We start from the raw sequence: 16,054 nt of genomic DNA on the forward strand, positions 1-16,054 counted from the left end.
ACGATAAACTTTTACAGATGTGTGGGAAGGGATTTATTTTCTGCCTTCATTCATTTAAACAAAAAAAGATCTTACAAAGGTTTTGTTTTAGGAACACTGAAAATCCAAGCATAAACCCAACCTAAAGTTCTATATATAATATGGGAGACAAATACCCACCTTTAGCAAAAACACTGCAGTTTAGTCGATCAGCCTCGGTATTATACAAAGCCAGCAGTTGTGAATAAACAAAGTCTCCTGTGCTGCACCTTTAAATGCATTCCCTTCTGTTCAGAGGCACACTGTGAACCCTAAGCAGTATTTTCATTTTTGACACAATTTCTTTGTATACTTGAGTCCCTGTTTTGCTGTTCATTTTTTCCTCCTCACTTTTGGTTTCTTGACTGGTCGAAGGTACGGGTTATCAATCATGTTTTCCTCGTTATTCTTCACAGAAGGTACACCGCCACCAGGTGGCACAACAGCATTCTCCTTATCTGCTCCTGTGCCCTGAATTTAGAAAAACAGAACACATTTCACCATTGTACAACTGTACATTTCCTTAAAACCCCATTGTTTCTCAAAACCCAATTGTTACTATTATACACAGCATATACTGATGTTAGACAGAATTCAATGTCAGCTGTACTAAATGTTATTGCATCATCTAAAGGTATGCTGTATTACTTTATAGTGACAGACAGAAGAGAGATCATACGCCGTTCTCTTACACTAATGTTGTTTGCATTGTTTTCTGTGTCTGTCTGGTCGTCCTGCTCGGACGAGTCTGTTTCTTCCAGCGACTGCAGCTCCAGTTCAGAGGGCAGAAGAGTGTTAAGGTACGGGATAGAGCTCAGCTTTGCTGCGATCACTGAGTATAAACAGGCAGAGGCATTAACATTTTCACACAATTTATTTTGACTCCTACAAACAATAAAAACAATGGATGTGAATGTTTGGGGGGAAAAAAGAGCTTATAAAAATGCTAAACAATAATAATATAAAGCAAATGATCTGATTTATAAAGTTAAAAAAATTATTATCCATTTGAACAATATTTAAGATCATCATTCACAATAGAGATTCCACGGTTTTGTGGGCAGAAAAGTAATGAGTGATGGGCTTCTGATTAAGTGCCTATTAGGTCTATAATTTCTAAAGGTTAGAGTGTAAAAAATATTACATTTGACTTTCTTACAGCTAAAATCATTTATAAATAATCATTTCAGGCAGACAGGAAAGCACAAGACCCCCCGGCTTTCTGATTTGAATCTATATTATTATTTAACACTGTTCTTACATGGAAAAGTAGTGATATCATCTTTAAAGAGACTTTGTGTGTCTCCAGTCTTTGCCATGAAACGTGTAAGCGCCCTTTCGACATCTCGTCTCTGAGATGCTGCCTTCTCCCTTAGCACCTGGTAGTCTGATACAGGCTCACGAAATGTCTGTACACAAAGGGGGGAGAAAAAAATAAATAAAAAAAAAGCATGCTCCAATCATACTGTGGTACTAAATATCATGTTCTAACATTTTCTTTGACCAAAAAAAAAAAAAGTTTCGAATTAAGTTTTAGTTTAGATTGCGCTGCGCACAGTCCTTCAAATGCGTATTATTTTACATCTGCATCAACACGGCAAGTACGGGTGTCTTACCGGGGTCTTGATGTATGTATGAGGATCTGGAAATTCTGGGAAATGGCTCGGGATGTAAGGAGGGTGAGTACGCTTCTGTCCCGCAACAAGAGCCTTGGGAATCACTGGAGAATTTGTCACTGGTGCTGTCACAAAAGCAAAAACAACAACAAACAGTTGCATTACAATTATAGGATCAAATCAATCAGTCTGGGGCTGTTGTGGTCATACAAGAGTACTTCCTGAGTGTGTAATTTTAGAGAAAATTCAATTCCAAGACACAGCTTCTAAAGCGGTCATGAGCACCAAGTGAAAAACAATACTTATCTGATGCCTGTAATCTATAACAGAGTTTGTGTTTGGAGGATTTTATAGTACAGGGGCTCTTATTTATCAAGATTATGATCTGTTGGTGGTTGTAGTGCACGTTTAGTCACAGCATATGATTCAACAGATATCTTAATGTTGAGTCAAAATTTTCATTAAACTGCATATTGGTCACATTGAGTTTATTTTTCATGTCGATAGAATTCATTGCTTGAATTAAAAGTCTATTTAAAACTTTCTTTCGGCTTCTCCCATTAGGGGTCGCCACAGCGGTTCATCTGCATGTTTGATTTGGCACATGTTTTTACACTGGAGGCCCTTCCTAATGCAACCCTCCCCATTTATCCGGGCTTGGGCCCGGCCCTAAGGCTTGTGCAACCCTAACGGCTGGGGTTGGTTCCCTGACCAGGTATCGAACCCGGGCCGCAGCGGTGAGAGTGCCGCATCCCAACCACTAGACCACCAGGGATAAAATGTCGTTCCTACAAACCAAGGTACATAGACAGTGACCAGTAAGAGTAATAGATATTAAGAGTAATAGCCAGTGAACAGTAAGAGTAATAGACAGTGAGAGTAATGGCCAGTGAACAGCAAGAGTATTAGACAGTAAACAGTAAGAGTACTAGACAGTGAGAGTAATAGCCAGTAAACAGTAAGAGTAATAGCCAGTGAACAGTAAGAGTATTAGACAGTAAACAGTAAGAGTACTAGACAGTGAGAGTAATAGCCAGTAAACAGTAAGAGTAATAGCCAGTGAACAGTAAGAGTATTAGACAGTGAACGTAAAAGACAGAAGATTGAGAGTAATAGAAAGTGAACATAAGACAGTGAACAGAAAGCGTATTAGACAGTGAACAGTGAGAGTAATAGACAGTAAGAGTAATAGACAGTGAACAGTAAGAGTAATAGACAGTGAACATAAAAGACAGAAGATTGAGAGTAATAGACAGTAAGAGTAATAGACAGTAAACAGTAAGAGTAAAAGTAATCTTAGATTTTAAATGGCAAGGTTAATAATTATCCACAGTATTTACTGGAATTTAGTCTGCTCTGGATCTGACGGGTTTTTTGCTCTTTTTCTCAGTACAGTTGAGATTCAAAACACAAAACAGTAAAATATAAATACTGAATACAGTTTTAGCACAAGTGTAGGCTATAGATAGAACATGAAAATGAAGGGAGAATGTTGATTCTGATCACTCACGTGCTGTTATGACCATCCTCTGTGATCTTTTGGCATACAAGGGGAGCGAGTCTACATTAAAACCTGTAAAGGTTATAACAGACAAGAGTCATCTTACATTGTATACATCAGGAGACATCAACTGACATGAAGCCATATTCTCACAGACCATAAATCTCCCACACATCCATGCTCCACTTCCTTTTAAAATTCCCTGTGCGAAATCCCCAAAGATTTTTTAATTCGCTGCTCATTTTTCACTGATCTACCCCAGTGAAATAATTACCCTGTAGATTGTACACAGCATCTGCTGTAACCAGTGAAGCTTACCTATTTCCACCAAAGTGATAACCACGTCTGAGAGGGTAGGGCTGCTTCTAGCTGTATGCTCACAGCTTGCTTTTGCACAACGTCCAACCTCAGTTATATCTGCAAACCATAAAATGGTTATCTGTATGGACGAAGGTAAATCAGAAATGCACAAATTCTCATTGTGATTTAGATAATGGGTTATGCTTCTCTGTTCAACCAACATCTAGATCCTTACAGTGTGCGCACACACACACACACACACACACACACACACCTTGCATCCAGCCATATGCTGTGTACCATAACAGGGTCGCTGCTTTAGATAATTTTTTCCCCCAAAAGCAGGAGAATTGAAACAGGAACAAGGAGGAAAAATCTCAACATTCTTTTGCTCTAATATTATTCTTATAATATGAATATGGTTTGTCTGACAGATTATCTTCTGTCCGATTGTGAGTTTATTTATTAAATGCAACGAGAGATGAGTCCAGGCCGATGTTGTCTATTTAATATTAATAATGACAGCTTTCAAAAATACAGTTATCGGTACTGATTATCGGCAACGCAGACAAAGAAAGTAATTGGTATCGGTTTAAAAAGAAAAGAAGAGGTATTGCACATTTCTCATGTTAAACCGTGTGTGTTTTTATTTTTTTCTTTCTATTTAACTTACAACTCTGCATCATTTCGGTTAGAGTTTCCACAGCTGCTTTCTCTGCGCTGTCGAAGCCACATTCAGTCAGCAGAGAGCTGACCACCACCTGCAGGGTGCGCCGCCGGGCCAGGTAATAATTCTCAGCAGGATTTGAAGTTGGTTTATTACCAACTGACCGCTACAAAGCAAAACAAACAAACAAAACAAACAGTCAATATAATTTGATGAGGTAGCTAAATTCATATGACCTGAATTGTGTTGGTTTGATGAGGATGGTTCCACATGACCACCCTGAAGATCTGTGAAGTTATTGGGAAACTCAAACCATGAGGATGGACTGTAATAATAAAAAAATTCTGCTACGATTGGCACGAACAGTTCTGCATTTAAGTGTCAGATCACTAAACAGCACTCCTCAATGGTGAGGGGACAATAAGTTAAGGACATTCAGTGCTATGCAGATTAGGATGGGTTCCTTCTGAGACAGCATTAGGAAAAAACCTTGAGAGGATCCAAACTCAGAAGGGAACCCATCCTCCACCATGATGGAACTATAATAAATGGACATTATTTGTCACCTAAATGTGTGATGACCTCCCATCCTCATCTGGGTGACACCTAATATCAATTTATAATAATTTTGTCATTTTTGAGGATGGGTTCCCTTCTAAGATAGAGATGAGGAGGAAACCTTAAGAGGGTTCAGACACGGAATTGTCTCAGATAGGTTCCTTCTGAGTCTGGATCCTTTCAAGGTTTCTTTTTTCCTTATACAATGTGAAAAAGTTTTCCCATGTTTATCAGGGATAAACATTTAGGCACCAATATATACATTTAGTCAGTATCAACAACATGTCAGTATCAACAACATGTCAGTTAGATCCAATTCCCACTAAACTACTGAAGGAAGTGTTATATACAGCTGGTGAGCCTCTTTTAAATATTATTAACTCCTCACTATCGTTAGGTCATGTCCCTAAATCCCTCAAGTTAGCAGTTATTAAGCCCCTCATTAAAAAACCTAATCTGGATCCAAGCACGCTATCAAATTACAGACCAATTTCAAATCTCCCATTTATGTCTAAGATTTTAGAAAAGATTGTCGCTGCCCAGCTATGTAACCACTTGCAGGAGAACAATATCTTTGAAGAGTTTCAGTCAGGTTTTAGGCCCCATCATAGCACAGAAACTGCTCTAGTTAAAATCACTAACGACCTGTTTTTAGCTTCAGACCAAGGCTACATCTCCCTATTAGTTTTACTAGATCTTAGTGCTGCGTTCGACACTATAGATCATGATCTTCTCCTCGATCGCTTACAGAATTACATCGGTATTCAGGGACAGGCATTAAGCTGGTTTAAATCCTACCTGTCCAATCGTTACCATTTCGTAGATTTAAATGGAGAGCTATCCAGGATAATGCTAGTAAATTATGGCGTGCCACAAGGGTCAGTTCTGGGACCCCTGCTTTTTACAATATACATGCTTCCATTAGGAAATATTATTAGAAGGCATGGAATTAGCTTCCATTGTTATGCTGATGATACCCAGCTATATATTTCATCCAAACCAGACGATACAGCTCAATTAGCTCGCATAACTGAGTGTGTTGAAGAAATAAGAGATTGGATGACCCATAACTTTCTGCTATTAAATTCTGATAAAACGGAGATTTTGCTCATCGGCCCAAAAAATAGTACACAGAAGCTCCAGCATCTCAGCCTGCATTTAGACGGTTGTTCTGTAACTACTAGTTCAACGGTAAAAGACCTGGGAGTTATTTTAGACAGCAACTTATCTTTCAAAAATCACATCAATCAAGTTACAAAAACAGCCTTCTTTCACCTTAGAAATATTTCTAAGCTAAGAAATATGTTATCTATATCTGATGCAGAGAAGCTCGTCCATGCGTTTATGACCTCTAGAATAGACTACTGTAATGCATTACTAGGTGGATGTCCTGCATCATTAATAAACAAGCTTCAGTTAGTTCAGAATGCCGCAGCAAGAGTTCTTACTAGGTCAAGAAAATACGATCATATAACCCCAATCTTATCGTCCCTACATTGGCTTCCTATTAAGTTTCGAATAGACTACAAACTACTGCTACTCACTTATAAAGCACTAAATGGTTTGGCTCCCATGTATCTATCCAGTCTCTTAACACGCTACAATCCGTCACGCTCCCTGAGATCTCAAAACTCTGGGCTTCTAGTAGTTCCTGGAATAGCAAAGTCCACTAAAGGCGGTAGAGCATTTTCACATTTAGCTCCTAAACTCTGGAATAGTCTTTCTGACAGTGTTCGGGGTTCAGATACACTCTCCCAGTTTAAGTGCAGATTAAAAACATATCTTTTTAGCAAAGCCTACACATAACACACATCACACACATCACATCATAACCTTGTGCTCCAGAACATCTGATCACATGCACATTATCAACTTGTGCTGTTAATATCATGAACAGCAGCTACGCTAATTCCTCTCCACTGCTTCTCTTTCTCTCCCCATCCCGAGGCATCCTGAGGTTTGGCCAGCTCCAGTCACGTCCCACCTCGTGAAGATTATGGACCTATGGATGATCATGGAGAAGTAGATGCCGAGTGTTTAAAGGCCCTGGCATGGAGAAGCTGATGCTGGATCTATGATGATCACAAATTGTTCTGTATTGTTGAAAGATTTATGACCAAACTCTTGATGTCACCCATATGAGGATGGGTTCCCCTTTGAGTCTGGTTCCTCTCAAGGTTTCTTCCTCATATCATCTAAGGGAGTTTTTCCTTGCCACTGTCGCCACGGCTTGCTCATCAGGGACAAACGCACACCATTCACCTTCACTGTTGTTTTCTGTAAAGCTGCTTTGAGACAATGTCTGTTGTGAAAAGCGCTATACAAATAAACTTGACTTGACATTTCATATTTAACCTATTCATCTCCGTGAAGCTGCTTTGAGACAAAACCCATTGTTAAAAGTGCTGCACAAATAAACCTGAATTGAAAATAATTTAATGTAGCCTTCATTTATTAGCCAGCAAGCACTAGCTAGTTTAGCCTTAACCGAAGACGGCTAAAAGGTGGGGAAAAGGCTTCTAACTTCCTCAGGGATGTACATATTCAAAAACAATTCGCTAAAATAAGATATAATTCTACAAAAGCGCCCAAAAATGTCATGCGCGACTACAGAACATTTAGCTACAGTTTATCTAGCAAGCTAACAAGCTAATAAACAGAGGCTAGTTACCAATCCGGCGCTTAAAGGTCCGCCGCCTGCCACCGCAGGGTCTGCCATCGGTGCGATTATTTCCTCTCTACCGATTAAAACGTAAAGGAAAAAAAAATAACAGTAATCTTGTGAAATAGTTAAAGCATTCTGTCTGTGTCTCCTTCTCTTTACCGAGCTGTGTAGCGATAGCAACTTTCGTTTTGTGCCAATGTGCTCTGTGTTAATAAGAGTCCTGGGCATAATACAAGTCTTTAAAAGCCAATCCCATACTTTAGATTCTGGGAAAGTTTGGGGATTGAAGAATTTGTATTTACAAATAATAAACAATTAAAAAATTATTAACAGTGATCAGAACAGGTACATTTATCTTGTTTATACAACTAGGGAGGTGAGGATTATGGTCCTTACTCAAGGGCCTAGCAAGTAGCAGTTTGGCAGTTCTGTGATCTCACAGTATGTAATCATACACAATAAACACTGGTCTACCAGTGCCCCATTGCTACCACTGTCTCTAAACTGCCAATGCCCCTAAGTGACCACTGTCCCAAAGCTACCACTGCCTCTAAACTGCCACTGCCTTTAAACTGCCACTGCGCTACCACTGCCCCCGAGCTACTAATTCCCCCTGAGCTGCCAGTGCCACACAGTTACCAGTAAACTTGTCTCCACAACCCAGCTTTGATCCCACTTCAGGATGCACAATCCAGTGCACTCTCAGTACCGATTCCAAGCTTGGATAAAAAATTGTCGCTTCAGGTAGAGTAACAGATGAAGGAAAACAGTCAGAGAAAAACAACAACATATTCATTCATTTATTTGTCAACTGTAGCTGCTTCTTTTTGGTCAGGGTCAGAGTGGATTTGGACTACATGTGATAAGAAGCACACAGAAATAAACTATGTGGACACCTGACCTTCACAGCCAAATGCAGATCTTCTGAATTAGAATTTCTGAAGAATTTCTGAAGCACAAGGTTCCTGCCTTGGTTTGAACTTTGAACAGACGTTTGTCTGGTGACCTTGAAATCACAAGTAAAATGATAATAATAAAAAGAAAAACAATGGAAAATGAGACAATATGTTGTCTTATGGTCCTCAAGATTGTGTGAGTGTGTTTGGGTTTATTACAAATGCTTCATTAACTGCCTTGCTGCAATGATATGCATGATTGCATTAATATTAATACGTGCACAACACCAAATCCTGTTGTGGCAAGAGAATGAATCTAGTAAATGTTTATGATAAAATACCGTAATTAAACCACTCCTGTTCTGTGTGGCCTATTGTACCTGATTACCCTATTTACCTGGCTATGGCTAAAAATAAAATCAGGGATATCCGGGACAAGGTGTCAGTTAAGCAAGTATTTTTAACCTCTTAGTCATCGGGGTTGCGCCAGCGCAACCGATATCATTGTTCTCAGGTGCATGCACTATACATGCACTATACTATATATGCACTATAAATGCATGCACTATATATTTAAGGTACAGCATGACACAGACCCTGGTTTTGCACAAACTAGACTTTATTCATCTTCAATAAGAGAAATCTCACTCAGTAAAGACTTGTTACATCCTTTATAAATAATGTTCACCCAGTATAAAATCATTACATCATCTTAACAAACTTACAAGTAACATTTGACATCAGGGACCCCCTATAATTACCAGCATTAGCTGTTCTACAGCATTCCATTCCAACAGGCACTTTGCATTTCCTTTCTGTCAGACATATACAACCCTCAGTGAAAAGGCAGTGTTTTAATGTGTATTTTTAAGAGGCATGGGCTCTGAAACTCATGCGCCGCTGCCTGAGCATGGGCAGTTCCTTAGCCTTGGCTTCCATCTCAGCGTCCAGTTCATCATCCTCTAGGATCATTGTTTGTGGCTCTTGAGCCTGAACCATCAATGTTACGGTCTCCTCGATCAGTTCATATAGAGTGCCTTCTTCCTGCTCGGGGAAGAGTGAACACACAGCCTCCACCAAGCCGCTTATGATGCCCAGGACTGCAAAGGTCCCTCCCACCAGATATACCTTCATGGTACCCTTTGTTGGCCGAACACTTAGCATTTCCCTTGCAAATGGAATTATCTCCTGCATCATCTCCATTGTGTTAAAAAACAGTTGTGTCTGTGATGAGAGAAAAGTTAGTTTAGGCTCTCTACATATAACACTACATTATTACTGTAACTGTTATACCATAAATGTTATACTGCATTAAACAGTTTTATGCATTAAAAAGACATAGATCAGAGAAGTCCAGAATGTTAGTTAAAAAAATTATAAGACTAAAGGCAAATAAAATTAGCAAATAAATGTTTGCAAAAAGTACTTACAAGTGCAAAATAAGCAGAAACCTCAGTTCTTTCAGCTGATTTCACTTGGCTTGATTATGTCCAAGTATCAACAGACAACTGACTGCAGGAGCATTCCCTATTTAAGCTCAGTGGCAGCTGTAGCCACACCCATTGAACATGAATATTAATTCAGAAGCACTGCTAATGTGCTTGTGCAAGGTTTTGTGTGCTTCAGAGATGCTAGGGCAAGTGTCTAGTCACTAAAGTGACCTCTGTACACCATCTCCTAGTCATGTGAGAAAACAGTTGTTCTCTATTGTACGTGAGTAATATGGTGAGTATGATGTTCTCGTCATACAGATCTTAGTTATAGCATGTTCATTATGTCTCAAAGTGATTTCTTTTTTTAATTTGTTCAGTGGAACACACACACAGATAAACAGAGATGAACATATTTACTTTTAATCACCACATTATCTGTGTAAAGTTGCTTTGAGACAATGTTCATTGTTAAAAGCGCTATACAAATAAAAATGAATTAAATTAAATTAAATCGAAAGTAATAAAGTACACATACTGTACTTAAGTAGATTCTTCTGGTATCAGTACTTTACTTAACAATTTATTTTTTTAACAACTTTTTATATCTGTACTTTCTATTTCTTACATTTTCAAACCAGGCATGTTACTTTAGTTTTCATTTATTTGGTGACATGATCAATATTGTTTCTTCTCAACATTGTTTCAGTCTTTCAATTTTTAACAGATTAAAAAAAATAGTATCTCTACTTCTACTTGATTGAAGAATCTGTGTACTTTTGCCATCTCTGTTCATGGAGGACAGTCTTTAAAGTAACTGGAAAGTAACTGTAATCTACATATTCCCTTTTATATATGGACATTCCATATGGGAATACCACATACCGACAAGTTGTCTTGGGAAGTGTCTTGTCTGTATTAATGATGCATATGTTATCAGGTGATACTTAGATTGAAGTCTCTATTGTATAACTCTCCTCATATATGCTATTAAGAACAACATTTCTGGACACCTGATTACAAGTTTCGTATGTGCTTTTTGAAAATCCTATTCCACTTTGAGTCCCTATTCGGTGTTATAATGATGTAAAGTTTTAAAGGTTTTGTGCTTATTTAGCCACAATAGTGTGAGTAAAACCAGGTACAGATGTGGGGTGATAAGGCCTGTGGTACAGGCAGCATTTCAATGAATCCCACCGTTTATTAGGGTTGAGGTCAGAGCTTTGTGGCAGGCCACTAACTTCACCACATTCAAAGACATCCTTCACAATTGTGAGCCTTAACATTTTGTGGAAACTCTTTGTGGAAATAACAAAATATTGCTGGAAATGTTAGGTGTCACATACTTTTGTCCATACAGTGTATCTACAATTTCTGAGCAGGAACTAGAAAGTTTTTACATGGGCCAAAATATATAAACATATTCACAATTGAAATATAGATTACTTTTTACCTCACTGAAAAACAAGACTGCACAAATAAGAAACAATGATTTGGTAGCAAGTTTTCATCAAACTTCTAAACCATAGATTAATATACCATCAGATTTCTAAACCAAAATGCATGATAATGTAAAAAATGTTATAGTTTATCTATTGTTATTGTTTATTTATGTATCACCATTAACCAAAACCTAGTGAATGTGGTGTAAATATAACAATATAAGAATTAAATTACAAAGTGTAAAAGTTTACAGTGTAACAGCCTTAAACACAATGACTTGAGATATCTTGATGCATTAAATTTATTTTGCACATTTTTATATAAATGTTCTTAATGGTATGTTAAACCTCTTAGTGTAAGCGTTCATCCGTAGACATTAAATATGTGCATGTAAAATGTAAGCGATACAAAGCCTTTCATTTGAAGAGCAGTACAAATTAGGACATGATAACAATCAGTTAACCTTACTCTAGTGGGTCCTCTGCCAACTGTTGCAGTGTCAATACTGTTAAAATAAGAAACCAGTAAACTAGTTTGTACTGAGATCAATAAGATTGCATCATGTTAAGGTAATTATTAGTGGCCTATCTACTGCACTGTGGCTGCTTTTATTTAGTGCTTGATAAAAACATTCTTTACTGGAATCTAAAAAAAGGTCATTTGCAAATCTTATGCACCAGATATTAAAGATATTAAGATATTAAATCAGACTTTACACAGATATGAGAATTGCATAACTGTATTCTTAGACTAGACATCATTTTCATACAATATTCCATGTTCACATTTATCATATTTAAAAAATAAATAAATAATAATAATAATAATAATAATAATAATAATAATAATAATATTAATAAATAAGCAATTTTATTTGGGAGGAAAAAAGCAAACAAGACAATCATATAATACAATTTTTGCACTGGATTATCTATAATATTTACCTACTTATCTATTATTTTAATGTTGACTATACTGTTGACCTTTTCCAGTCATTTGATAAAATCAAGTTTCCCAAAAAAAAAAAAATAAATACCACTAGTGCTGATCGAGTGAGCGTTTGTGTGTGAGGTGAAAGAGAATATTGAGCAACGTTATTTGTTTGACTCACTCTAGACAGAGCTTCTGCTGCACGGAAAGAAGCCCATCAGAGACTTCTGACCCACAGCTCTGATCTATGCCACAGCCTGTCCCCTAGATGCACAGACAGTGTTGAGAAACAGCCCAAGCATGACCACATCATCACAGGCTGCACGTAATACAAAGAAAAAACAAAAGAGCAGCTTCAGCAAAAAAAGAAAAGAAAAAAAAACACTGGAGATGATGACAAATTTTTTTAGTCTGTTCTCACGTCTAGCCTACAGATAGAATATAATTATACGTATTGGATGTTGAAGCATTAGATTTTTCCCTCAGATAAACTAGTCGACTCAAACCTGGTCTAGCACGACAAGGACCACGTGCACAAAGCAAGCTCCTTGAACATATGTTTCACATTCGATGAGGTGCAAGATCGTGAAAAGCCTGCTATTGAGCTCTGCCCTCATCCCTATTGAACACCTTTGGGATGAATTGAAACACTGACTGCACCATAAGCCTCCTCACCCTACATCAGTACCTGACTCAACTGATTCACTCCTTGTGACTGAATGTCGACTGAACTTCTACTAATGAAACATTGTAGAAGATTAGAGGTTATTTTAACAGAAAATGGGGACTGAATTTGGAATGGGGCGTTCAAAAAGCAAATACAAATCTTTCAGTCAGGTGTCCACAAACTTTAGTATTAATTTGTATTGGATCAGCTTTTTGAGTTGAGCTCTAATAAATATATTACAATCACATTTTCTTGTGTACACAAAGTCAATATTAAGGATGATGATGATGATGATGATATTAATAGTTTCTACTTTATTCTTCTATACAAGCATGTGTCTTAAAGAGATCTTTCTCCCTCATGGACTAGAATTAATATACCTACTTCTTGGTAAATAATATTGAGGTCAGAGAAGTTTGTGTGTCTGAAAAGGTCTTGGAAAAAAGTATTTTCTTTTACTCTATCTTACAGGAACTGCTGTGACTTATCCTTAAATGCACTGTATCCTAATAAAATGTCACCATGGCAACAACTAACTGCACAGTTTTACTAATTTACTTTATTATGTTAGCTGCAATATAGTATGCAGTTTTTTTCTACAATGCTTCTCAAGTCTCAGCTCTGTACCTAGAATTACAGTGAGGAAAATAAGTGTTTGAACACCCTGCTATTTTGCAAGTTCTCACACTTAGAAATTATGGAGGGGTCTGAAATTGTCATCGTAGGTGCATGTCCACTGTGAGAGACATAATCTAAAAAAAAAATCCAGAAATCACAATGTATGATTTTTTACCTATTTATTTGTATGATACAGCTGCAAATAAGTATTTGAACACCTGAGAAAGTCAATGTTAATATTTGGTACAGTAGCCTTTGTTTGCAATTACAGAGGTCAAACGTTTCCTGTAGTTTTTCACCAGGTTTGCACACACTGCAGGAGGGATTTTGGCCCACTCCTCCACATAGATCTTCTCTAGATCAGTCAGGTTTCTGGCCTGTGGCTGAGAAACACGGAGTTTGAGCTCCCTCCAAAGATTCTCTATTGGGTTTAGGTCTGGAGACTGGCTAGGCCATGCCAGAACCTTGATATGCTTCTTACAGAGCCACCCCTTGGTTATCCTGGCTGTGTGCTTCGGGTCATTGTCATGTTGGAAGACCCAGCCTCGACCCATCTTCAATGCTCTAACTGAGGGAAGGAGGTTGTTCCCCAAAATCTCGCGATACATGGCCCCGGTCATCCTCTCCTTAATACAGTGCAGTCGCCCTGTCCCATGTGCAGAAAAACACCCCCAAAGCATGATGCTACCACCCCCATGCTTCACAGTAGGGATGGTGTTCTTGGGATGGTACTCATCATTCTTCTTCCTCCAAACACGTTTAGTGGAATTATGACCCAAAAGTTCTATTTTGGTCTCATCTGACCACATGACTTTCTCCCATGACTCCTCTGGATCATCCAAATGGTCAATGGCAAACTTAAGACGTGCCTGGACATGTGCTGGTTTAAGCAGGGGAACCTTCCGTGCCATGCATGATTTCAAACCATGACGTCTTAGTGTATTACCAACAGTAACCTTGGAAACGGTGGTCCCAGCTCTTTTCAGGTCATTGACCAGCTCCTCCCGTGTGGGCTGATTTCTCACCTTCCTTAGGATCATTGAGACCCCACGAGGTGAGATCTTGCATGGAGCCCCAGTCCGAGGGAGATTGACAGTCATGTTTAGCTTCTTCCATTTTCTAATGATTGCTCCAACAGTGGACCTTTTTTCACCAAGCTGCTTGGCAATTTCCCTTTAGCCCTTTCCAGCCTCGTGGAGGTGTACAATTTTGTCTCTAGTGTCTTTGGTCTTGGCCATGTTAGTAGTTGGATTCTTACTGATTGTATGGGGTGGACAGGTGTCTTTATGCAGCTAACGACCTCAAACAGGTGCATCTAATTTAGGATAATAAATGTAGTGGAGGTGGACATTTTAAAGGCAGACTAACAGGTCTTTGAGGGTCAGAATTCTAGTTTATAGACAGGTGTTTAAATACTTATTTGCAGCTGTATCATACAAATAAATAGTTTAAAAATCATATATTGTGATTTTTGGATTTTTTTTTTTCAGATTATGTCTCTCACAGTGGACATGCACCTACGATGACAATTTCAGACCCCTCCATGATTTCTAAGTGGGAGAACTTGCAAAATAGCAGGGTTATTTTCCTCACTGTATGAAACACTTTTGGATTTTGGTTTCAATTTGAAACTCTGACACATAATTTATTCTGTCCCATTATAATTGATAAACTGTTGCTGTGCATAAAAATAGAGAGATCCTGCAATATTTGTTCTGATATCTATGTTTAAAAAAATTCAGCGGCAGTGTGTAAAACCTGCGTTATGCTCTTGCGCACACATGCCATTTTATGAAAATTAGGAACACAACATAAAGGTCCAGCTGTCATGTCTTTGAAAAATCTCAGAACTGTTGTGTGCACATTTGATGTATAATTTGAGCTTTATTTCCTGTAGTACCATTAATCTCAAGTTGGTTTTTAATTATAAGCATTATTGCACCAACATTTATCTAGTCATTCACTGTTCTTGCTTGCAGAACGATTAACCTCTTTTGGAACTTGTCTGAGAAAATCAACTTTTTCATTCTCATTAGTGCTTATCAGTTTCCTAATCACCATACAGTAAGCAGTACATGCTGTTCATTGTTTTTAATCAAAGTGCGATTTAATATTATTTGCTACAAGTGACTAGTAGAACAATAGTTTGAACCATGTTGTAATTTAATACAAGAACAGCTAAATAAACAGTTCACTATTTAATTTCCAAATCTGGTAATTCAGCTATTCCTGCTAATTTCATTTCTTTAGAGTTGGTATTCCAATCACACATTCATTCATACATTTTCTCCCGCTTATCCGTAATCCGGGTCGCGGGGGCAGCAGTCTAAGCAGGCCCCCGCCTTCGACTGCTGCCCAATCCTCACAGCACCGTCCCTTACGGTCCCTCCTGCAGGTGGTGAGCCCACGGGAAGATTCCAATCACACATACATGCTGTAAATATGCTACCTATTTATCTGCACTATATGCACGCTTGCTACTTTTTACACTTTCGTTGCTGTGTACCTGTACAATGCAATGACAAAGTTCTATCTATCTATCTATCTATCTATCTATCTATCTATCTATCTATCTATCTATCTATCTATCTATCTATCTATCTATCTATCTATCTATCTATCTATCTATCTATCTATCTATCTATCTATCTATCTATCTAGTTTTTGTCTGCACAAAAATCACAACATGGTACTCAAGCAGTCAGTGTCTAAATGTTGTGGAGGGTGAAAACAAACAATGTCTTT

At 38.1% G+C, this 16,054-nt stretch overlaps 2 protein-coding genes across 2 annotated transcripts; both read right to left on the reverse strand.

Annotated features, from left to right (window-relative positions):
- Window positions 1-9: 9 nt before the first annotated feature.
- Window positions 10-7,546, reverse strand: taf8 (TAF8 RNA polymerase II, TATA box binding protein (TBP)-associated factor). The gene is made up of 8 exons (XM_083570579.1): window positions 7,332-7,546; window positions 4,109-4,268; window positions 3,454-3,552; window positions 3,145-3,207; window positions 1,635-1,759; window positions 1,280-1,427; window positions 711-850; window positions 10-489 (listed from the first exon to the last, which is right to left on the reverse strand). The coding sequence occupies exons 1-8, from the start codon at window positions 7,377-7,379 to the stop codon at window positions 352-354; spliced, it is 921 nt and encodes a 306-aa protein (XP_083426705.1). The 5' UTR covers window positions 7,380-7,546; the 3' UTR covers window positions 10-351.
- A 1,276-nt stretch (window positions 7,547-8,822) lies between these two features.
- Window positions 8,823-9,727, reverse strand: g0s2 (G0/G1 switch 2). Its single transcript, XM_083570308.1, has 2 exons — window positions 9,652-9,727; window positions 8,823-9,445 (listed from the first exon to the last, which is right to left on the reverse strand). The coding sequence occupies exon 2, from the start codon at window positions 9,422-9,424 to the stop codon at window positions 9,089-9,091; it is 336 nt and encodes a 111-aa protein (XP_083426434.1). The 5' UTR covers window positions 9,425-9,445; window positions 9,652-9,727; the 3' UTR covers window positions 8,823-9,088.
- Between the last annotated feature and the right edge of the window lie 6,327 nt (window positions 9,728-16,054).

This window comes from Silurus aristotelis, assembly GCF_946808225.1.
Source record: "Silurus aristotelis genome assembly, chromosome: 19".
In the NCBI taxonomy this organism is placed as follows: Eukaryota; Metazoa; Chordata; class Actinopteri; order Siluriformes; family Siluridae; genus Silurus; species Silurus aristotelis.

Bases quoted from the DNA above. Each gene is read 5' to 3' on its own strand.
- taf8 (XM_083570579.1), bottom strand. From the start codon at position 7,379: ATGGCAGACCCTGCGGTGGCAGGCGGCGGACCTTTAAGCGCCGGATTG. The intron at 851-1,279 runs GTAAGAACAGTG...GTTTATACTCAG, and splicing joins TGATATCACTACTTTTCCAT to TGATCGCAGCAAAGCTGAGC. The intron at 490-710 runs GTAAGAGAACGG...TTCTAAATTCAG, and splicing joins ACAATGCAAACAACATTAGT to GGCACAGGAGCAGATAAGGA.
- g0s2 (XM_083570308.1), bottom strand. From the start codon at position 9,424: ATGGAGATGATGCAGGAGATAATTCCATTTGCAAGGGAAATGCTAAGT.